The sequence below is a fragment of the Megalops cyprinoides genome, chromosome 7 (genome assembly GCF_013368585.1).
Source record: "Megalops cyprinoides isolate fMegCyp1 chromosome 7, fMegCyp1.pri, whole genome shotgun sequence".
Classification (NCBI taxonomy): Eukaryota; Metazoa; Chordata; class Actinopteri; order Elopiformes; family Megalopidae; genus Megalops; species Megalops cyprinoides.
The window spans coordinates 18444703-18468580 of record NC_050589.1 but is presented as its reverse complement, the minus strand read 5'-3'; the positions used below and the strand labels follow the sequence as shown (position 1 = coordinate 18468580).

The window sequence follows — 23878 nt, the reverse complement described above, 5'->3', positions numbered from 1 at the left end:
CACAAACACATACACACACAGAATTCTAGCACCACGGACAGACAGCCCGACTGCGCCAGATAGGGAGATCACAGCAACATCTGAGAGCACTGGGCTACCCAGTGTTGAAACACGAGGACAGAGCTGTAACTGTATTACCCTCTTACACTCTGCTTGGACTGTTTTAGTAGGAACACAGAAAGGACGAATACTGAAAGCTCCGCCCAACTTTTGCTTATCAACGTGATGCTTAGTACACACCCACTAGCACAAAATGTTGAGCCTGACTAAGTCCATCAGTTGACCTGTTCAAATCAGGCTCTGGGAATGGCAAACATTATACACTTTCACCTTTATCTGATGGTTGCTAATTTGCCATATAATCTTTGCTTGTACGAGTAGGAATCTGATGAATGTTGATTTGGGCACATGTTTGCCTCAGTGGTCATGTCATTAACCTGAATAGAGGATACAAAGATTTGTAAGAGTGATTATTAGGAATGGCAAAGGTCTGCCCTTCTCTTCAGTGTTTAGTGGTTTCAACATGAACAGGATTATAGTAGCAATAATTGTTACAGTAATTAATGTGTGATGAAAGACAACATGATTGACAGTTCAAAGTGTAACAGGCTGATTCGCAAACAAAGTCAGCAAGGCAGCCAATTATCTTTTAATCCACAACATAATAATCAGCTGCACAGGATGCTAGATGGAAATCTAGCCAAAGATTGTAGTATGTACAAGTTTTCGCTTGGTCAAACGTACAGATGTAATTGTGTTTATAGGTACTTGCTAATGCAGATGTCTATTTTATTTTTTCCCTTCACAGCAAGGTGTTAGATGACAGTGAAGATCATCAAAGAAGACATGCTGTACTATTACCAGAGCCAATTCTATTTCTGTCTCTCAGAACAAAGAAACACTGCAAAGAAAAATGTCTTCACTTAGGCATAAGCAGGAGACATTTAGCTATTAAAGGGCACTGCGTTTTTTTCAGGATGGCACAAGCAAAGGTATTTCGGCTGATGCAATTACAAAAAAAGAGCAGAGTGCTTTACAGTAACAAATGTCAATGAATAGAAGTTATTTCTTTGAGTGAATATGGCTTAATCGGTTGTAACTGCGATCTTGGGGGATTGTTGGTGTGGGGTGTAACCCATGTTAAAACAAAGAATTGTTTACCTCTGAAGGGCATTTTTTTCTTTTTTTTCCCAGGTGTAGTTTTGTCTCTCACCTCCATTTGTGACCCAGTGCACATAGTCAGTGCAAAGAGTGCCTGCTAAAATTCAGATACAACGTCCACTGCATAACTATGGACAACTGCTGGGCTTTCCACAACACATAGTGTGGCTGAATAACAATGAATAGCCTGTCAGAATAGCAGCAAAGTAAGTATAAAATAAGCTGTAGAGTGCGCACAGAGAAATGTTGGAACTGGACACTCCATCATTGCTGGAATGCAAACATTGTACCCACCCCTTTAAAAAGCTACAGAGTAAAACTATTTAGCGATAGGTTTGTATCTAAGAGTAAGTATCCCAACTGTTGGGGAAGAAAAAATGTCTGCCATTTAAAAAAAAAAAAAAAAAAAAAAAAAAAAAGGGATGTCTACAAGTATGTACAAAACAACTAAAAAGCTATGGAATGTGTAAAAAAGTATATATATATACACAATGTTTTTTTAAGATGTAAATAATAATGTATGAAAAGCAAGAAGTATTTACCCTGTACATGCATTCGTAGGAAGGAAAAAACAACCAAAACCCTACAAGCTGTACCACTGTATCCCTTGCTTTCAACCTCCTGTCTTTCAAGCTACTGTGGCCGTGGAGTGATATGAATTGACCAGTTCTGATTTATCAGCATGCTGGTCCTTGGCTGCGGAAAGGCATTTTCTCAACAGCAGAGTCCAGGGCACACTTCCCTTACTTTATTAGCCTGCCTCTTTAAGCATGCCCCCCCCAACCCCATCTCCCCCCCCCACCCCCAGGCCCCCCAAGGGTGTCAGAGCAGGGTTTGTTCTGAATCAGATGCCTCTCTGCTTCCTCAAGCAGACCCGGCTGAGCTCATCAGCACACATTCACCACTCCCTCCCTGGCTCTGTAAGGCATTTGATTTTTTTTTCTGTTTCTCATCAAAAGCAGAATTAGAAAAAGGAGAGATCGAGGCAGTCCAGGGGACTCCGCAGCGAGAGAGTCCGGCTCGTCTCTCGTTGGTGGGTTGGAGCCCCCCCCCCCCCCCCCCTTCTTTAAAGGATTACCTCGGGGGATTAATCACCGTCCTAATTGATAGATGAACGGACGGAAGGATAACTCCCACAGTCCTCAGTGGCCTAATTGAAACTGCCACGATGGCAAGAGAATCTGCCGGCTATCTCTATCTGCGCCCCGCGAGGGGGTCGTCGGCAGAGTTTTGCTAATAACGCGCGCTCCGGCTTCCCGCTCACCGCTCGCGCTGCATTCTCGGTGCGGGTGCGGGGGGGTTGATGTCACGGTAAACATCACATTTAGATGAGCACCTCTGTACTCAGCCCGCTAGAAAATGACCCGAGGAGAAGAGCCACGAGGCACCACACCGGGGCGCAAAGACAATACCAGACGGCTGCCTTCTCCTTCAGCTTTGACGGGATGCTGCTGCCGTCTCCCTCAGCCCGCCCCTCCCCTCTGTCCACCCCAGCAGCAGTGTTCAAAACACAGCACAGCATAAACAGACCTCCTTTTCAAATGTATATACCGGAGGGTAGAGCAGGGCGGAACGGCAGTGGGGGAAAGATAGAGGGACTTAATGTGCCAGAGGGTAAGAGTGCATAAACATGGGATTCAGAACTCAAAGGCAAAGACAGTTTGCATATCATACAGTTACAGCGCCTCAGTCTTATCTTTTCCTTGCGCTTTTTTCACCACAGCTCACTAGGTACGAAGCTCTACATAATCAAAATGGCTCTTTACTGTTGTCTCGGTGAGGGAGAACAGAATGGCTCTTTATGGGATACTGTAGTCCTTGTGTGAGAACATTAGTTAATAAAAACTGCTATAATTAGAAGCTAAAGTGCAGCTTTTCATTTTTTTTATTTTCTAATGCACACATCCAGTATTTAGATAGATGGAGAAAAAAATCACTTTCACCAGAAATAACTCCAAAGTAATAATAACTGAAAGTTTTCATTTGACTACCATTGTTGAGTGGTACATGTGTTTTCAAGGAACAAAAACGGAATTGCATTAGTAACAGTGTATCAAAATATTACAATTTTACAACACTTGAGCAAATCTTGCAAAGGAAATGCCTACAGTATCTGAGGAAAAGTTGAAGCTTTGAACCATAGGGTCATTCTGCCTATTTTCTGAGCTGGAAAAGAGCGTGACACTAACTACTTGCAGTTTCCTAGTACTTCAAAAATAGTTATTTTACATCTTTTTTTTTTGTCTTTTTACAGTTTATATAATTTTCTTCAACCACATTAACCAATCTAGCCAATGAGTGTCAAGTGCCATGTTGAAAACCTTTGGGGGAAAAAATCATGCATTTTTTCCATGTCATTTAACAAACAAAAGAGAAAACCTTTTGTACAAAAAAATCAACCCTCTTTTCTACATGTTTTCACATACATCATTTTTCCAAACTGTTGCCTGCCTTCCCAGAGAGAGCAAGAGGCTCTCAGGTAGTGCTCCTTCCCCTCGGTCACACGGCCACCGTGACCGCAAAGAGACATAAAGCTGAGAAACGGTCGGCCACCCAAACTCACCTGCTACCATTGCCACGTTTCAGTGGGACAGCGCTCTAATTTTATGTTAAATACCTGCACGTGAAAACAAGTGTAAAACATTACTCGTTTCACACAAAGTGCACTCACGAATCTGTGTTATTTCTCAAGCAGGCAGGATAGCCTTAGCCTGTATGTAGCTGTCCGTCTGAGTTTGGATGAGCCTGTACAGAAACACTGATTAACTCCCACTGAAAGATAATTGTATTACTTCCGGAAAGCACTTTGTTTCCTTACATAAATCACCTGCTGCCCAGTTTCTTTTGAAAGGAATAGTTATTTTCAATTCTGGCTTGGTTTCACCATGTAGCTGGCTTGGCTTTTCAGGGTCATTATGTAAGGAGGGAGAGGGGGGGGGGGGGGGGGGGGGGATGAACAAGCGTGCTATACGAAGCCATTACAATGGCAACCAATCCTGAGATAGAGGGAATCCAATGAAATGCACCACAAAAGGCACTTTTATAACAACAGTGCTTCTGTTCTAAGAATTCAAGTTAAGAAAGAAGGCCTTTTCACACCCTCTTCAGTGATGACGGGAAAGGTGTTCCCAGCTGTCTGCGGTGGAGTGGAACACTAGGGCCAAAGACAAGAAGCGATTCACTTTCCCATGCTAGTAGACAGCTTGCGTTCAGGCAGAGCGAAAAGTAAACCTACAACAACAAAAAAAAGTCAAACTGAAGCCTTGCCACTAAAAGAGGGGGGAAAAAAAGAAAGAAACATATTTGAGTACAGTCTGCAGGAGGGGACAGGTTACAAAGCTGCCTCTTTGTACAGTCCTCACTGGTGTCGCGGTTGGTGGTGTGGTTCGGGTTCTGTCTGTGGTTGAAGAGCATTGGCGGGTCGCTCGGCCTAGTCGTCGTCACCGCCCCCATACATGTCAGCCAGCTTCTTGAAGCGTGGCCCCCAGTCATTGAGATAGTCGTAGTCCTGGTCGCCGGTGCTGGACGAGTTGAGGGAGCTGACCGAGCCAGCGGTGGAGCCGCTGCCCTCGTAGTCGAACACAAGCAGTGAGTCGTAGGGCGGCGCTGTGGGGTCGTTGTCTGCTGCCCTCAGGCCCTGCAGAAGAACATTCAATTTTGGGTTGTTACGCAACCATGGGGGTCACAGATCATTACATGTAATGGGACAGAGCACCAGAATTGCTGGTCTTCCTGTGTAAGACACATGTAAAGTCATTCAAGTGCAATTAACTACTGAGAGCTGAATAACCTACTTCTGTGATAAAACCCTATTCACATGAATTAATTCCATTTTTTTCCCTATTTGCAAGGGCCAGGACTCCTTTTTCAATCATCATAATGCATTTCCATTTATACAGTGCCGATCATCAGAACTCATCCTTCTGTACAAGGAAGGTAAACCTGACCCCTCCCCCACAACTGACACCTGCCTAAGGCAGAAGGCCTCATTCACCAGAAACACCCACAATACATGAACTCCCCATTCAAAAGGGAAAACACTGAACTTTGCACAATAGGGCTGGTAGGAGGTGAAGCCCACAGCTGATTAAAACATGCTCTCCAAGCTTTTGCTTTTGGACTTCACCTCCCATCAGCACCACTGTCAGAGTTCAGCCCATTTGAGGTGTAGCAGTCACCTATTAAAGGCTATTAAAGGGTGGGGGAAACACTGATATCTATCCATGCCATCAGTCAACAAAAAACACAGATATGTCTGTATCCTTTCTAGCGTGCCTAAGGTATCGTAATTTAATGTGTTACACTGCAGGTGAGGTCTATGGGCAAAGGGGCTGGTCTGTGGGCCTGAGTGAACTGACTGAGAAGGAAATGGAGCCAGCCGGCTGCTCTGACCACTTCAGGCGGGGCAGCAGCACATGCTGTGTTCTGCGTTCTGCTGCGCCGCTGTGCAGAGACACAGAGCAGCTGCCAGCATCGCTCAGGTGCGGGCAGGCAGCCGCGGCGCCAGCCCGCCTGCTTTGAGGGCCACTTTAGCAGCGTGCCAGCTGCTGAACAAAGTGAGGTCCCCGCCCTTCATACACCAGCAGAATCACCAAGAATGCCCAGCACCGCTCAGACTACAACTCCCGCTGGGGCAAGGCAGACAGAAGACTGAGGGCTGGGAGGGGAGGCGTGTACGTTGTACCTCATTGATGAAGTCCCCGATGTCACCAGGGTGAGGCACGACTGGCCGAATGGGGTACTGAGACTCGGGGACCACGGGCCTCTCGTCCACTCGCCGGACCCCAGGGGGCTTGCTGATGATGTGGTCCAAAGACTCGGGCTGCTGCAGCTGGCTCAGGTCATAGTCCTGTAGAGAGTGAGAGAGCAAGAGGGAGAGAGAGATCAATGAAACGGGCTGAATGGTATCCACCACACAGATGTACAGATGTACAGATGGGTCAGGCAATGTGGGTTAACATTGTGATCAGGAGGGAAGCCTTTGGTTAGAGACAATACAGTCTCTTTAAGACAAGCATCTACACCCTGGGATGTTCCTTTAATGAAAAACTAAAAACTGCATCCAGTACTACCTGCATATCCATGGTCCCCATAGCACTAGTTGAGGATCCACTCTCTCTACTCTTATCAGAATCTTATGCTTAAGCTTAAAAAAGGAAAAAAAAACTGTGCTTAGGGACATATTCTTGCATATTTCTTGTATACATAAGCTACCTTATTAAATACCTACATTTTAAATCCTTATTTAAGTCCTATGGATCCTTCTGTCTCTTAAAATAATATAATTTGCTAATAATCAAGGGAAATTTTTTCTGTGAAATACTCATATTCTGTTAAGTGTTCAATTTGCAAAATAAACAGGTTTTCCAAAAAGCTAGTCAGCTTGTCTTGCTGCTAGCAACAGATTTTGTAAAGTATAAGTTCAGCTTATCATTATCACTGATAATCAGTTATGAGACCTGTTTCTTCATGTGTTACCTTACTGCTGCTAATGATACATTTTAGCTGTATTAGCAGCAACACAAATATGAGGATCTGCTAAATAAAAGTGGACAACCTTTTGCCCATTTACTGGCAAACCTTAGTATATCCTTGCTAAAAGTGCAGCAGTCAGCATAATTTCAGCTTTGCTGATCATATCATTGAACCATGGTGAAACTGACCAATCCCAGGTACTGTGGATTCCATTTTGTTTCTGTGAAGTGCGGCTGAGGAAATTTTTGTATTTTTGTTTTACAAATTGGAAAGCTGGATAAATTGTACATTGTTTTACTGCCCAACAAGCAATTGAATTGATCGTTTGACAGAAATAGACGTATGTGTACTTATAAATGTGTATTTTGTAATGTTGATTTTGGGTTTGGTTTTAGATCTTTGTTCACTCAGCCAAAATGTCACTGAGACTAGCTTGTGTGCCTGTGTGTGTGTGCGTGTGTGCATGTGTGCGTGTGTGCGTGCGTGCGTGTGTGTGTGTGTGTGTGTGCGTGCCCCTGTACCATGATTGAGAGGGATAAAGCTCACCTGGTCCTCCTCTCCCCCTCCCTCCTCGTCATACTTCAGTATGTTGTCTCTGACATCGTCTTCTGGGTCAATCAGCAACTGTTTGGTCTGACGCTCCTTCTCCCTGCGCTTCATCCACACCACGAAGAGTAGGACCATGGCTGGAACACATCACACAACATCATCACACTGACGCTGACTTACTACACACAACACATAACATAACATAATCATACTGACTTACTACATACAACACACAGCATCATCATACTGAATTACTACACACAACAAACGACCTCATCACACTGACACTGACTTACAACACATAACGCATAACATAACCATACTGACGTACTACACACAACACACAATCTCATCACACGCTGACTTACTACACTCAACACACAACATCATCACAGTGATTTTGTACACATACACACACACATTCACATCCAAATATCAGCACACTCACTCACAAAACAACCAGCAACATAACACTGACTCACAAAACTCAGAGCATAAAAGAAACTTACTAATTCACACTACCCCACTTAATGCTCTACCCCCTTTTCATAATGTATTTCTAATATTCTCAACCATCCAGATCACTGTCATGGCGGGTTAGTATCATCCTATGCGCATGTATGCACACACACAGCTGTGTGTCTGCATCCTGGTGGAGGGACCAATGCTATGAAATGGGAAAACCTTATGAGCCTTGAGTTTATTGAACTGGCAACTGTGAGATTTCTGACTTTTCAGTTGCTCTGCTCTAATAAATATTTCATGAATGCTGGCCTTTACTGCACATATATTCTTAGTCTCCATATCATAAAAATGTCCTTCTATTTTACTGTCTAGAACTTGAGTTAATGTTACATGTTATTAGCTAGCTGGTCTTTAATATATATGAAAGGCAGGAATGGCAGAAGTGCAAGCACAACTGTATGAAAGGCTTTTGTTCCTATACTAAAGGGGGACCAACACACCATATTAATTAGAGCAATTCTGTTCAGTGTATCAAAGCCACTGTAAGAACAGTTGAGGCTGGAGTCCCACAGCATGAGCTGAGAACACAAAGCCGGGAGAGGAGGCCTCACATGGTGTCCTGTTCATAAGGCTCTTGTTTTCAGCTCAGTGGGGCTCAGTAGTTCTATTTGCTAGTGTCTTTTGTGTCCTTATATCGTGCTCAGTGTTCCGGTGGTGCAGTTGAAGGAACCAGGTCTTCTAAGCTGGGCTTTTTGTTTCCTGATGTGTGAGTGCGTGTGCCTGTATGAAAGCATGTACATGTATGTGCGCGTGTGTTTGTGTGGAGAAAGTATGTGTTTCTGTTGGTGAAAGACAGCAAGTGTGTTTGAGTATGTATGACAGAGAGACAGTGTCAATGTGTGTGAGAGAGACAAAGAGAGAGAGTGAGTGCGTGTGTCCGTGTGTCCGTGTGTGTGTCCGTGTGCCTGTGTGTGCGCCTGTGTGTGCCTGTGTGTGTGCGCATGTGCGCGTGCGCGTGTGTGTGTGTGTGTGTGTGCCTGTGTGTATGTGTGTGTGTGTGTGTGCGCGTGTGTTTGTGTGGAGAAAGTATGTGTTTCTGTTGGTGAAAGACAGCAAGTGTGTTTGAGTATGTATGACAGAGAGACAGTGTCAATGTGTGTGAGAGAGACAAAGAGAGAGAGTGAGTGTGTGTGTCTGTGTGTCCGTGTGTGTGTCCGTGTGCCTGTGTGTGCGCCTGTGTGTGCCTGTGTGTGTGCGCATGTGCGCGTGTGTGTGTGTGTGTGTGTGTGTGCCTGTGTGTATGTGTGTGTGTGTGTGTGCATGTCTGCAGGCACTCACTGAGCAGGATAATGATGCAGATGAGGATGGCGATGATTGCTCCAGTGCCCAGGCCGGCAGCTGCCACCGCTCCGACAGTGGTGCAATCCCCGTTCTCGTCGCAGGGGCACACCTTCACCTTGATGATGGACCTGTTGGACAGAGGCGGGTTCCCAGAGTCTGACACGATCACGGGCACCTCGTACACACCAGACTCCAGGTACTGGATCCGCAGACTCAGCTGGGCGTAGTCACCTGTGGGCCAGACACATGGGCAGAAAAGAAATATCACCACTGACGCAAACAAAAAAAGGAAACAAAAACACAAAAAAAACACCACTCAAGCCTCATCTTGAAAGCCAGGCGAGTACCCTCAAATAACTGCCTTCCACTCCTTGAGACCAGCACTTGTGTCTCACACATCAGACCTAATCAGTCTCAGTATTTCGTCTGCAGGCTGCCGACATCGGGATCAGGTGGGCAAAGCATGCTGGGTGCCCCTCACCGTTCAGGCGGGAGATGGTCCAGTTGCGGCGGACGCTGGAAGGAAAGGTGGGCAGCTCGAAGATGAACGGGCCCACGTTGGGGTCTATGTCGGCGTCCGCCGCCGTGATGTTGATGGAATTGGTATTGATCCTCTCGCAGATCTGCGCCTCCTTGGGCAGAAGCACCGGGGCGTTGTCATTGACGTCGATCAGGTAAATCTGCAGTGTGCCGGTGCCACTGGCAGGTGGAGACCCTGAGAGAGAGAGAGAGAGAGAGAGAGAGAGAGAGCGAGGACGAGGAAAGAAGATTCACATTCACTCTCAGCCACGACACTTTCGCCATGAACATGCTGTCATAGAGATATGTCAGGTCAGAAAGCAAGCCCTGGCTGCGGAAGGCTATAATTACCACCAAGCATGGAATTAAGCAAACAGTTTCGGGCATGTGTCTCCATTAGTTCCCCTCACACGGTGCTGATAAGACTGCTGACTGCCCTTTTCAAACAAAGCTCTGGCGGAACAATGCTTGCCTCCCTCTAAAGGGAGCAAGCTTATTCCATGGACCGCAAAGGATAGTTGTGCTGGCTGCTGAAGAGCAGCGATCCCTCAGGATAATTCTCTACGTGACAGAAATTTGAGAATTCAGATTGGCGTTCTAAAGAGCTGCTTTCTCTATACAGTACAAGAAAGAAAGAAAAAAACACAACCCATTTCTTGACAACAAAGAGTAAAAAATGCCCCCAAAATGCACAATGATGAAAAATAGAACAAAATAAAATGTTGCATAAATATTTTACCCAAATGCATTTTTCAGATTCTCAGTGGATTTTATAAAGTGTCTCTAGATTTCTGTAAGGCAAACCCATCTGCTTCTGATAATGGCCATTTTTCTTAGCAATCCATTGCAGGAAAACCCCAGAGTTGTCACACAAACATCTGACTGCCATTTGCATTGATTGAGGAGAACAATATGAGCAATTTGCAAAGAAGGACAGAATAGATGCAGACAGATTCAATGGATCCCCTGAGCAATCAGGGAGCTAGAGCAGAGAGAGAGAGAGAGAGAGAGAGAGAGAGAGAGAGAGAGAGAGAGAGAGAGAGATAGAGAGAGAGAGAGAGAGAGAAAACTAGGACAAAATTACACAATGTCAGCGATGCTCATTCCTCAAGAACCAGTCACAAAGTTTCAGCTCTTATTGACTGTTAACAGTCTCAGAGAGGAATGTCGAATGCAATTATGACAATTTTACACAGATGCTAAGAAGAAATGATGCCTCCCTGGTAATTGCCAAATAACATATTTCAGTATTAAGATAACAGACAGATCATTTACATAGATTTATGTAGATTTATGTAGATTTGGCAGAAAAAAATCCATGAGAAAAATAGCCAAGGTTAAAGGCTCCATACAGAATAAACACATTAAATACTTACTGGAGGAAAATACAAGGCTCTGTAACTGAGATTGCTATGTGGATGTAATTTCTTTAATGGTTGTTGGCTGAATTTCACAGCAATTCATGACCCAACAAACAGTGATTGTGTGTTTGTTTTTATGCCAAACAAAGAGGTACAGTTTATATCCTGCAGAGATCTACATTCATAATCTGAGGTCCTCATGGACAGCATTGTCTTGATCACATGAGGTGATTTGCAAAGGGATACAAAAAATATTTACTGTCCCTAAACAAAATATTTGTCTTGTGTGTAACAAATTAGGACATAATTTGTTACACACAAGAGGCACTAAAATCCAATACAATTTGCAATACATAACTCGGTTTTGATTTGGTTGAAAGACTGAATAAAATTAGCTATATTCTAAGGAGCAAAGAAGGAAAGCAGGCAGTCAGTAAGGAGACCAAAATGACAAATTCCCCTTTTGAAAAAAAGCCATGATTTAATATGCACTTAACTTCGCTTCGAGGACAAATTTGCTCGCTAACCACACAATCCGTCCAGGGAGGTTGAATACAGAGTGGAATTACATTCAGTCAAATCAATTCACATGCAAAATGTTTCGTTCCTGACTGGGTGCGAAAGAGTTGCGAGGCCGATTTTTACACAGTGTCCTCAGCTCTGACTCCCTCGGCACTTCCAGTTCTCAGTCTAGGGGGTGGATTGCATTGCTTTCTACTGCTCCTCTGCTGTGTTTTACACCAGCCTGGACTGCTTGCAGGATCGATACTGCCTTTGTTTCCTTTGCAAAGCAGCCCTACTGTATATTTATTTATCTATCACTTGGCAAGCTGGATCTGTCTTAGCAGATTGGTCTGTAAAACCACACAGAAAAACTCCCACTCTGCGGGTTCTGCTGACTCCTGACTTTGTTAATCACAGTCTTGCATGGGGGACATGTAGCGGTGGCTTGTTCAAGCTGATATGAGCATTACGTGGGTTTTAAACAGCTAAATAAATAATTATGTTTGTATAAATTCCTCAAAGGGATTTGTATTAAATATTTGCTTGATGTTGGTTAAAAGATGTCAGGAGAAAAAGGCTTCCAGCAAGCTTTCCTGTTCTTATTCTCCTCAAAAAAATAATAAAAAATCCAGGTTAAAACAAACTATTTATAGGTACAAAGAGAGTGGTTTTCTAAAAGCTGTGCCGAACGGATTATGACAATGATGGCTGAGATTTTAATGTATTCTCTGACAGTGTTTACTCTCCAAATGCCATCACCCCCCAGCTCCCATTACCATAATCCCCCTCGCATTATCGCTGCTGACACTCCCACTACACCCCAGACTGTCTGCGCACACACGGCTAATTCACCAGTTAATGCGCCTCACAACCATGTCTCACATGGTGAGCAAAGGAATCCGTTCAAAACCCCCCGGAGTCAGACCCCATCCCTCAACAACCGGCAGCCGGGCCCTGCTTCAAACGCGGTGCTTCCTGTCGGAGGACGCTGTCCTCGCAGGCCTTCCCGTCGATCAGCGGCGTGGCGCCATCGGAAACGCCACAGAGGGGAACGGTCAAGCCGAATCGGGGGCTCGCGTGGAAACTTCAGATCCGCCCCGTGTCAAGACCAAAAAGCCTTTGAAAGTGTCACAGCTCAGAGTGCGAAAAAAAACCCAGTGAAACGCTTGTGATGGTAATGCAGTTTGGGTGACAGGAGAGCGGCGGCCCTAATGGGTTTGCTGTCTAATCCCCTTTTCCCGAAAACACAAGGAAGTCGCACACCGTGGACACTGGTAATGTCAATCACGTTTCAAAGCCGTCCCCAAGTTTAGGTAAATACACAAATGCACTGCACTGTGCTGATAAGGTGCTCTTTGCAAAGAAAAAAATTGGGCTTTTTTGCTTCTGTGGCAGAAAAGCGAACTGTGTTTGTTTGCTGTGATTGAATTTGTGCTCTGTTGAGCTTGCACTGTGGCTGTGTGGAACAAACAGCCAGAGCCTCATTCAATGTGACTGAAAAAAGAGAACCTTAAGAGTGAGAGTGAGAAAGGTTTTGGATCAATAACTATGAACAGCTTGTTGGCCTGAACAGTACCTGCTCAAAAGCAAGCTTTTTCATTGTTACACGAAACCCCCAGAACCAACACTGGTTTACCTCTCAGTAACAGCAGGACAAACCATCCTCTTGCTTGGCTCAGTTTTTGTACAGATCAAAAAGCAATATTGAATGCGCTCTGGTTGGTGGTCTTTTCTTCCATACCTCCAAGAAACAGAGCAAGAAGCAGTTCAAACTGCTTGTATAGAGAGGAAAAGCCCTGAATCTCTTACACCTCTTCATCTGAATACACGGAGACACTCACACACATGCATGCACATACACGCAATCTCTCACCATTGTCTGAGGCCAGGAAGGTGGCCTCGTAAATGTTGTTCTTCACGTAGATCGACTCCCGGTCCAGAATGGCTGTGGTGACGATCTGGCCATTGGTGGTGTTGATGCTGAGCCAGTTGGCTGGATCGGCGAGCTTGGAGTACCTGTGAAAAGGTGGGATTGACAATGATGAACTTCCTTCCCTCAGTGCTCCAAGACTGAGGGGCCTCCTTCAGAGTGGATGACATTTGATGACTGAAGTGAAATATGCTGGCTTGATTATCGCTTCCTCAAAAACGTACACATGATCCTCCAAAGATTAAGTAAAGCTGTTACCCCATTTAGTGTGAGCAGTCTTTAACCTCACATCAAAAGCACCTCTTCAAACGGGGTGTTAATATTCAGGAGACGGCTTATCTTTCAGTAACCCCCGGTCGGTCTGACATAAAATGAGAATGTATCTCAGAGCTCCAGAGCTGCAGCATCGACACGGGGAGTGTGTGGCACCCTTGCTCTCACATGGTTAAGCACAGATGCACATGCACACACACCATCAGCAGTGATTAAGCCATAGCTAAAGAAAAGAGAAAAAAAAACACTGGTGTGACCTTCACACTGTTAAAACTCCCATCGACTTCTGTTCCTCAGCCCGCAGCGTACAGTCAATTTCACCTCATTTTCCACTCTTATGTACAACTCATTGGAACCAATTACCTCCTCTGTTTAACACGTGGGGGCATGCCGAGGACAAAGGGAGCGCAAATAAGGAAGAGGAATGGAAATCGTCCAGAGAATTTCCAGATTTCGCCTGCTTTTCAACTCGAGCCGGTTTCCCTCCAGCTGTACACCGAAGCCGTCTCCCGCTCGTCTGATTCACGCTTTCCCATCTCTCATCTGCACCATTTGTCCGTTCTCTTCTCCTGGCTATTTCTGGTGGGTCCTTCCTGCTGAGAGGCCAGTTCATTTCGCCGCCTGCTCTGACGCCATGTTTCGGTGCGGCGCTGTGAGGACAGCCGGGAAGTGTTCCCTTCTGTGGAAACAGCGTACAGGGCCTCTCCGCAGCAGGGACTCCACAGTGGCTTCTGCACAGGATCCCATCATCCCATGATCGCGAGTGTGCGGAAATATGGGTTCATGCTAATCTCGGTGCCCAGATGGAAACAGAGAGGATAAAGCCACAGGCAACTGACAGTTCTGGCTCTTTACACGGCTACGGGTGTGAGATCTGAGAGGGGACATGACAGGGATGATGCGAAGGCCAGAATTGCCCACCACATCAGGCTCACTGTGTGTGAAATTGTAATCACAGGGGCCACGCCAATCAATGGGAAAGACTGGGTGACACAATACTTTGATAGAATGCGTTTACTCTGTTGCTGATTTAACTACGACATGCACACAAATTTCCTCATAGTGCTTCAATAACACTGTGGCGTTATGACTGCATCATTGCAGCAAAGTGAGAACATTGGGTGAAATCTGAAACTGTTCCTCCTACCGGCTGCATCTCTTTGCTGAGTATCAGTCTCACTCCTGGCCTTTTACTGAGCATCATCCTCCCTCCTGAGGTGAGTGAGAGCTGTTCTCTGTCTTTGAAGGACTGAAAAAGACTGCCTGACACGATCCTGATTTAAAGCACTCTTTGTTTTTGGCAGCACCCCAGTGTAAACCGACCTTGCCTGTGGTTCCTTTTGAAGACAAAGTGCGTTTTATGTGAGCACAGAGATTTGTGGACCAATCAGACCGAGAGAAAGAGGCTAATATCCCACACCATCCTACCCCGGCTCTGCCTCCAGTCCATTCACAGAAGTACCAGTTCGACAGGTTTCTCCTATCTGAAAATATTAAATCAGGATTAGCACCCAATGACGATAAGACATTTCAGGAAGGTCTAATCCCCAACTATCAGGCCTCCACTTTTAAGACTGCACTTTAATTAACTTCCCCAAACAGTACTAAAGACATGATCTAATAAAACTTATATGCAGCGTATTAGTGTATAATAGTTCTCGAGCGTATGCCAATTTTCACTGTATTAAATGAAGTATCTAGTGTCTAACGTTCATCTTTTTATGTATCAAAACAAATGGACTTATTAATGGCAAGGCACCTAGGTTTAGGGTCCAGATATACATCTCCTCAAGCTGTTGAAACGGCACTTTAACTAATTAATTTCCAGCTTTATGTCATATCTGAAGGAAAGTTAATTAAACCATCCTGCTCTTTGTCCAACAACTGGAGAACGATGGTTCTTCAAAATGCTGGAAAACTGTCTGCTTTTTAATTGGCTGTGGGTGTTAACTGCAATGACTGTCTGGCTGATTCAAAATGTCCACTGTTAATGAAGCATCATTGTATACACTGTTAGGTAAATGGTTATGCCTTTGGAAGAAAATGAACACAAGTAGCACAGATACGTTTTCCTCCCCTGGTGTGGCTACAAGGGGAATGGCCAAAAGGTATACAGTGGGTCCAAAACATTTAGTATTTATTTATAACTATTTTTAATCACCTTTAACTTGTATCCAGCTTTTGTATTTTAACCTGTCATATTTCCTCATAATAAATGAACCATCTCTTTTTACTCTGTTTTGGTGTTTTGAAAAACCTTTTATGTGGGAAGCATAATGTGGAGTAACTGGCAAACAGCACCACAGACAGTTTTCTGCCTCCTTCAGTGCATGTTAGAGTGGGTCCTCTCCACAGTCAAACCCCACACTGATCCCTGGGTGCCAACACTCATTAATTACCACCAGATAACGAATATAGTTAATTGTCAAGGTTGAACACCCAGAACACCTCAGAAGAGGGCCTAGTTTATCATTCCCTCTGCTACAAGGAAGTGCTGTAAAAAGAGAATCATGAGGATGGAAAGTGGGAAATACAAGTACTCTGGGGCTCTGCTCCATAGGCAGAGTTAATTTGCAACCAAAAGCTCATTAAATATAGGTATTAATATGACTCTGCCTATTTACCTGTCTGCGGGCACGGACAGGAAGGCAGCATTCCAGTCCCCTTAATTAGTTTAAATTCCAATCCTGAGGCTCTGTCAGCCGTAATGTGAGCCCTCAGAGTGTACAAATAATTAACTCATAAAGCCAAATCTTAAAACAATCTATGGAATAATCTGCTTTTTGGGCTCTGGCATAGATTCCAAGCCTGAAGACTTTCCACCACATTTACCCCCCTCCCCCCATCTTGCCTTCTGCTTACAGCTGTGAACAACAAAGAAGAATGATATGACACCCCCTCCACCACACACCCCCCGACCCAGGCTATGAGCTAACAATTTTGCGAGTGAGGATCATGAAACGTTCTTCATCTGTGATATCACACTGTGAATAAGTCGTCTCATTAACAAATGACAAGGTCCCCCGCAAGAAGACAGATGGTCAGAAATAGCATGAGACTAACATCACGGGGAAGAGGAGGTGGCACAATATAAAAGAATAGATGTGAAGAGAACCCAATAGCATGAGACTAACATCACGGGGAAGAGGAGGTGGCACAATATAAAAGAATAGATGTGAAGAGAACCCAACCCCAACAACAATAATAATAATAATAATTGCATATGAGACTGAAATGTTATACACAGCAAAAATTGAGGTATCAGGTAAAGGTTCAGGCAACTGAAAATTTTTGATACATGCTGCTGATTTTCTCCTGTTCATAACTTTCTGTGAATAAGACATTATCTTTCCGTTTTTTCAACAGGAAAAAAAACAATGGATGACGGCTGACCCTTAAATAAGTGTTTACTTTAAGCCAAAATCTATAGCTGACATCTATAGAGATAAGCATCTTGTCTTGCCGGTACAGAATGGGCCAATGCATGAGCCTGCCTAATGAGGAGCTGGTGAATGGTGGTGCAGAGGTCGACTGCCTAACTCTCCCCCCCCCCTTACAAATCTGCCAGTGCATGAGGAGTGCAGCAAGCGTGTCCACGCGTTTCGCTGACCTTTAGTGTTTGGTTTATTATCCTATGGGGAAGGCTGAGCAGCACCTGTCAGACAAGGCTGACGAGCCGTTGCATGTGATCGGAACAAAGCGCATAAATAAATACCCAGAACACCAGGCGGAGGCAGCAGTCCAGCGCTAGCATGCATTTTTTATACCCTTACCTGGGTCTGACTGGCGATCGTCACGTTCCTGAACCCCTACACCCCCCCCCCCCCCCCCAGCTGCCCCCGCCTTACTCTCCCCCTCCTCGCCTCTGTCTTTTGAACTCTCCCCGTTCTGTCTCTCCGGCCTTGCGCCGGACATTGATCTGGGTCAGGCTCAGCATCATGGGGCCTCACAGGCAGAAGATGGGAAACACACAGAATACTCCATCCCAGCCCAGAGAGAGGCGGTGAACTCGGAGCTCTCCGTTCATAAAAGGAAAACGAGAAACGGAGGCTATGAGGTTCCTGATCGATCACGAAATAAACTCAATAGCTGTACTTACTAGCAAACAAGGCTGCGCGATTATTGAAGAAAAGTTTTAACAGTGGTTTTGTTCACAGCTCTTATTGGTTATCACAGCTGCTGTGAAGAAAGTTAAAAATACATATAAAAAACCATACTGAGCAGAGAATCCCGGTTTAAGGATTCACAGACATGTTTCATATATAAATAAATATTTCTTCAAGAGATGGAAAAAATAGAATTAATTATTTCTGAACGTATGCAGTGGCAGTTGATGTAGGTTATGCCTTACCAAGTACAGAGGAGATAATTGGTATTTCACGTCATCATCTTATTAAAACCAAATATATCCACATTTCTCACATCTCATCTCCCACAGTCTGACACTGCAAACCCTGGCCACTGTCGGCACATGGGAATTAATGGAGGCAAGCATACACTCCAAAAGAGCTCAACTCTGGACTTCCAAAGCAAACAGCAAGGTTGCCACAAGACTGCGCTGACCCTCGATTAAGTGGAAGAGGGAATGGTAAGGGCTGAACAGGAGAGGTGGTCACTGGCCAGTGCCACACGGACCCTGCTCTCAGAGCTACAGCTGGCCGAAGCTGGCGCGGGGACAGCGCCCAGCTGGTGATGCCTGCGTCTCCTAAATTAAAATGTACACCCAATTTACTCTCATTTGCTGTGAAATTAACTGGTAAATTTGTTTAGATTTGTCTCCCAGACAAAAACAAGGAGGAAGCAAAGTGCGCCGTCAGGGGAGTGAGGAAAGGGACGCATGTCCCTGGTCTACTCCACAGCAGATCTTCGCTTCTGCCACCTACATAATTGCCAAATTGAATTAGCTGATAATTAATCAAGCCATCCAGAGCCTGTTGTTGCCTGCATCTCTCTTCAGGAATGGATCTGGGCATTAGTGTATTTGGCCTTGCCTGCCACCGACTGACAGGGAGTGGGAGGTTTTGAAAAAGTATCAGCACAAATAAACTACAACGATATGGACTCCGGCTCCCTCATCACTTATTCTGAGTCAAAACAATGGAGTGTTACAAAATGCTGCATCAAGCAGCCCATCTTGCCTAGCAGCAGCTTTTTTACTTTTAAAGTGCGCCGATAATTATTCAGTCGACTCCGATACCCATTAACCTGTTGGCTTTTACGTGGCTGCCGTTGTTTGCAGTTTGTTTGTATTGAGGGACATTGAATACTAAAAGCTTTCCGAGCCAGCGAGCTGAGAGCTGTTCCTGCGAGGCCAACTGTGGATCAATGCAGGAGAGGTGGCATGCTGCCACCAGACTCTGGGGACGTGCGAATGAGAGGCTCGGTGTTGGGGACGATCGATAGGGAGAGAGAGACCAGATCCGCTGTGTGGAAATTTCCAGCTCATTACACTGCGACCTCTCACCTCGTCATAAGGCAGCATGAGGGAGACAAGACCCCAAACTTAAGCCCTCTTAGAGTGCTGCAACATAGTCTCCGCTCAATTTTCCTTTGTTTGGCAGAAGCCCTTTCTACAACTGTAAAATCATTCAATGCCACTTATCCATCCAGAAAATATGCTGAATGGTAATGCAAAAAAAATTAATAACAATAATGAATAAACAAAGACATAATAACAAATAAAACAGTATACATATGTTTGGTGAATATTTCATATTTTTAGGAAACTTTAGGAACTTTAGGAAATTCAAGCCAGTTCAATGACTAAGCTAACAATAGCAAACTCATATAGGACAGAAAAAGATTAAAATCAACTTGTGTAACTGGTGCCATTAAAGTGAAAGGAACCTTCGGTCTATACAGAAAAGTGATGAGTGAGGCCCAACTTGGAGAAAATGTCTCCATCCCAGATTTTGGATAGCTTTTACTCACGTGCAAAGCGTGCCTTGCTTTCGCCAGGCAGCTGTCAGAGCTGCTCCCGCGCTCACATAAATCTGGCTGTCAGAGACATGCCTGGGGCTGTACCACAGGATCTGCAGTCCCCCGATTCCAGCAGCACGCTGACGGGGCTAACAGCGGCCTGCCCAGCCCCAGTCACACACCTCCACAACACATGGCAAATGAAATGAAAAATAAATAAACAAAAAGACAAGTGGGGCTTGGTGATTTATATGACCCCTGGAATTCCCATCCCTTCTTTTACCTCTCTCCTCTGCTGTGCGGAATGTCGGGGACAGGGGTGGGTGTGGGAAGTGGGGGGGGGGGGGGGTTTGTACCTGACAATCTGCTGCATGAAGCGGTCAGGGTCGTTGGCGGCGAAGGTGGTGAGCGTAGTCCCGGCGGGGACGCCCTCCTCGAAGCGGATGGGCTTGGGGTTGGAAGGGAAGAAGGGCGGCTCGTTCACATCCACCACGGAGATGGTGACGCCGGCAGTGGACTGCAGGGACGACTGGATCCCGCTGGCCAGGTGGGCCTGGTTGGACACCACCACCGTCAGCATGAAGGCCCGGTTCATCTCATAGTCCACAGGCTGCAGATCAGAGCAGAGGGACACAGTAAGAGAGGGATCGAGAGATGCAAAGGAACAGGCGAAGGACACACGAGGGCGTAAGAAGAACGAGTACAACAACATTTGTATATACAACTAAGAGTAGCTTGTCATTCTTGTTTTCGCAGCAATACCCAAGATGGCTGCAACAAAGAAAAAAAAATCTATTGAACTGTTGAAGAATGGGACATTTTAAGATAGGGGTGTAGGGAGGATATGAATATGTCTCATCAAATAAATTCCAATTCAAACAGTACAGGAGCAAGCAGGTAACCATCCATTCCCATTATCTAAATTAATTGCACCCCGATCAATCATCTGTCCAAGTGATTCAGAATAAAGACTTCATGGTGAATAAAATGGTCCTAAAGCCTCTCTTTCAAATATGCGGCACTGACTCCATTAGGGGAACCAAAAGCAATAACAAAATGACAACTCAGACAGGAGAGAAATGTCCTGCGTGCGTGGGAGAAGAATAATAATTCCAAAACTGACTGTTGGTTTACTCTCTGAAAGTAAAAAGTGGCTTTATTAAAGTTTTAGAGACCTTTAGACCCATACCTGTTATCCCTCACTGAGTAGAGCTGACAAGCTTCAAGTATTCATACCATGTTGTCATGGTATCTTCACGTTAGGCAGTATGGGAAGGCGGGTGGTGTTGCTTGACAAATGGGGACTTACGGAGGATGTGGCACTTGAGAATGAAGCGAAACAACAGTTTTATGCAGCCTTAATGAAGACGTTGCCATTACAGGTTCAAATAAAACAAATATATATGCGCGCGCGACGTTAGCGCACAGACAATAAGCGCGTTTACGATTAAGGCTCCGACTCGGTTTTAGTGGTGACAATAACAATTTGGTGCGCATCTGTGCATGCGCCGCGTTAGCGGCCCGGTGCTGATCGTAATGGACAGTGCAGCGATATAAAAAGCAGCACTAAACAAGCTGCGTGGGTGACGGGGGATTAGAGCTGACAGACGTGACAGCAGCGAGGGGAGTCAGACGATGACGGCACACGAGAGCAGGAGGCGTGTGGCCGGGCCGCCGGGGACTGGAACACGCGGTCCGCTGTGATCACGGCCCCGCGCTTTGATCCGCCTCGCCGGGGAGGCATTATTGATCAGGACTCAGCCTGCTTTGGTCCGCAATTAAGGGACTCACGCAGGACGGTGCGCAGCCGTGGGCGAGAGAGGGACGGGAGGACACAGTTGGGTGCCACCACCAACCCCCCCCCCCCCACCATCAACCCACAAAACACACCTCCACTCCTCCTGCCTCCCACACTTCAACAGCGCAGCAACACCCCCTCCAACCCTTCAGTCCCCTCTCCTATTATTTTCATATTCATTCCACATTACAATTTACATATTCTAATTGCTAATTAAACAAGCACAGAGTGTGTGTGAGGTGTGAGGCATATTAACATGCAAATTACGCCACACGCTGGAAGAAAGGAGAAATCATCTTCAAGGCGATTCTGCCTTTATAGAGATACCCGCAATCAGACAACCCACCAATGAGATTCAATTGGACTGGACCACCTATATCAGTTGGTTCCAGATACTGCACCTGTCTACAGGTGTGCTGTTATATGCTGGGCTCCTGACTACATGGGCTTTTGTTCTCATCTGAAATCGATTGCCTTGCACTCACATGTCAATCTAGGCACACATTTGTGATCTCAGCACTATGTTAGACAGTGATGCTCATTCATGTGTGATCAGTGGTGTGTTGTTTGTGCAACTTTTCAAGCCGCTTTATTAGGTGCACTGTGTACTTCGCTCTGGATCAGAGCATCCGCTAAATGACAATAATGTAATGTAATATGACATAAAATCAGTTTCCTTCTCAACAGCACAAGTTTTCAGCCAGACTTAAGACAAGGGAGGTTTCCCCATTGTTGAGCCAGTTCCCTGCAGCAGCTCTATAGATTGCTGCCGTGTGGGCGGCTTTGCTGAATGTGCACGGCTGTGAAAAGCTCTATAATAAAGTACACTTCTTGTCGCTGAAGGTGATAGAGGCCTTGGGCTTGGTTCTCTGATAGGAGCCTGCCATACAAGCACTCCTTTTGTAGGGTGCCTCTCACAACAAGAGCCGCTCCTGCCCCCTGAAGTAACCACAAGCGCATGAACGCACGCTTGCTCATGCTGTTTAGTGCGTTGTTCGCCATTTTTGACGGGTAAATGTTGCAGCCTCTTTCTCTGGGTTCCCAGGGGCACTGTCTTTTATTTCATGATCTCCTGATAACCCCCCTCAGGTTGTTATTCCAGCTTACTGCTGCCTGCTGAATTTTACATCAGGGAGAGGAGAGAGGATTATAAAACCAGTCATCTATAGATAATGAAGAGAAGCAAAATACCAATGTTTAACTAGGGGAGAAAAATCATTATTTCTTTTAAAAAAAGGTCATTATAGGGTCTTATCAGATTTTCTTTAAACACAGAGGCTCTAAGGTTTAAGGCGTGACATTTGTATGTTGCACCAAATCCACACCCCTGCACGCCCTAGAACCACCCCCTACCCCCAACTCCTGGTCTGGTAGATCCTCCAGTGAGGCAAGGGCATTATGGGACACTTACCCACAGCACTAAACTGAAAGAGACTGTATCGTTATACAGCAGAATTTACGACAGCAGGTAAAATATTATGGGTTCATAAAAGTGAACATGTTTGTAATAGAGAAATCAATATTTAATTTGCTGCAGTGGTCTTAGCGCCCCCCCCCCCCCCCCCCCAACCCCAGCTCTTTGTCACATTGACTCTCAGCGAGTTTCTGCTTCACTGTACCCAGCGGGTGTCATGGAGGACAAGTCTGAGCCACCTCACTCAGACAGCACTACTTTCGCACCGAGGGGGGCTCAAAGTCACGCCACAGGAAGCAGAACTCCAGGCCGCTCACATTTCCTTGCATTACTGGAGGCGTGTCAGGGCAGCACCAGCTTTCAGCACTCGGGGGTGAAAATAAGTCTTTGCGAAAAAGCAAAAAAATAACTTTCAGGATGAAAAACATACTTTGTGACACACACTGAAGATGCATATTCTCAATACAAGTCGTCTCTAGTGTTTACGTCTGTGCTTTATAAGAGCAGGGTACACTCTTGCTCAATAATAACTACAGATCATTTTAGTCATTTACAATGGCTTTTACAGACGCAGTAGATTTCAAGAACACTGTTTGACTGCCGACATACTGAAGTATTGTGCTAAAGTAGGGCTCCTTCCAGACTATGTACCGCTTGCTTGATTTAGAATTGATTGTTCAGTTCTACAAGATAGCATGAGATGGCCTCCAAGCACTTAATTGTCTTTATTGCTGGTTACATCAAAATATTTCATGGGCCTAACAGTGAGCTGACGACAAATGTTACAAATGTAACAAATGTTACCTTTAGTCCACTTTTTTGGGCAGAGTGCCCGATTCGAAGATTCAGGAGTACAGCAGTTTGTGTGGGTTGATGCCTACCTTTATCACGGTAACCATGCCGTCGTTGGTGACGGGGTCGGTGCGGATGGCGAAGTGGCCGGAGGGGTCGCCGCTCACGATTCTGTAGACGGCATTCCAGTTTGGGGTGTGCGGCTGGTCCTTGTCTATCACGGTCAGGTTGGCCACCACGATGTTGACCCGGTTCTCTGGAACCTCCCCTGAAAACTGCAGAAGGGAAGAGTCATGACTGGCGCACTGTAAAATCTCTCACAGCAAATTCCCCTGTCAAGAGCCCGTGTTTTCCCTTTCTCATAATGCGACGGCAGA

At 45.5% G+C, this 23878-nt stretch overlaps 1 protein-coding gene across 1 annotated transcript in view; it reads right to left on the bottom strand.

The window, feature by feature from the left end:
* Positions 1–4110: 4110 nt before the first annotated feature.
* Positions 4111–23878, bottom strand: part of cdh4 (cadherin 4, type 1, R-cadherin (retinal)) — a 285630-nt gene continuing 265862 nt past the window's right edge. Inside the window, exons 10-17 of the mRNA XM_036533980.1 lie at positions 23591–23776; positions 19854–20107; positions 13249–13391; positions 9473–9706; positions 8989–9222; positions 7183–7322; positions 5846–6010; positions 4111–4798 (exon numbers count right to left, since the gene is read on the bottom strand). Coding sequence (XP_036389873.1) covers positions 4592–4798; positions 5846–6010; positions 7183–7322; positions 8989–9222; positions 9473–9706; positions 13249–13391; positions 19854–20107; positions 23591–23776 — 1563 coding nt within the window. The 3' untranslated portion in view covers positions 4111–4591. The remainder of the gene's footprint in view (positions 4799–5845; positions 6011–7182; positions 7323–8988; positions 9223–9472; positions 9707–13248; positions 13392–19853; positions 20108–23590; positions 23777–23878) is intronic.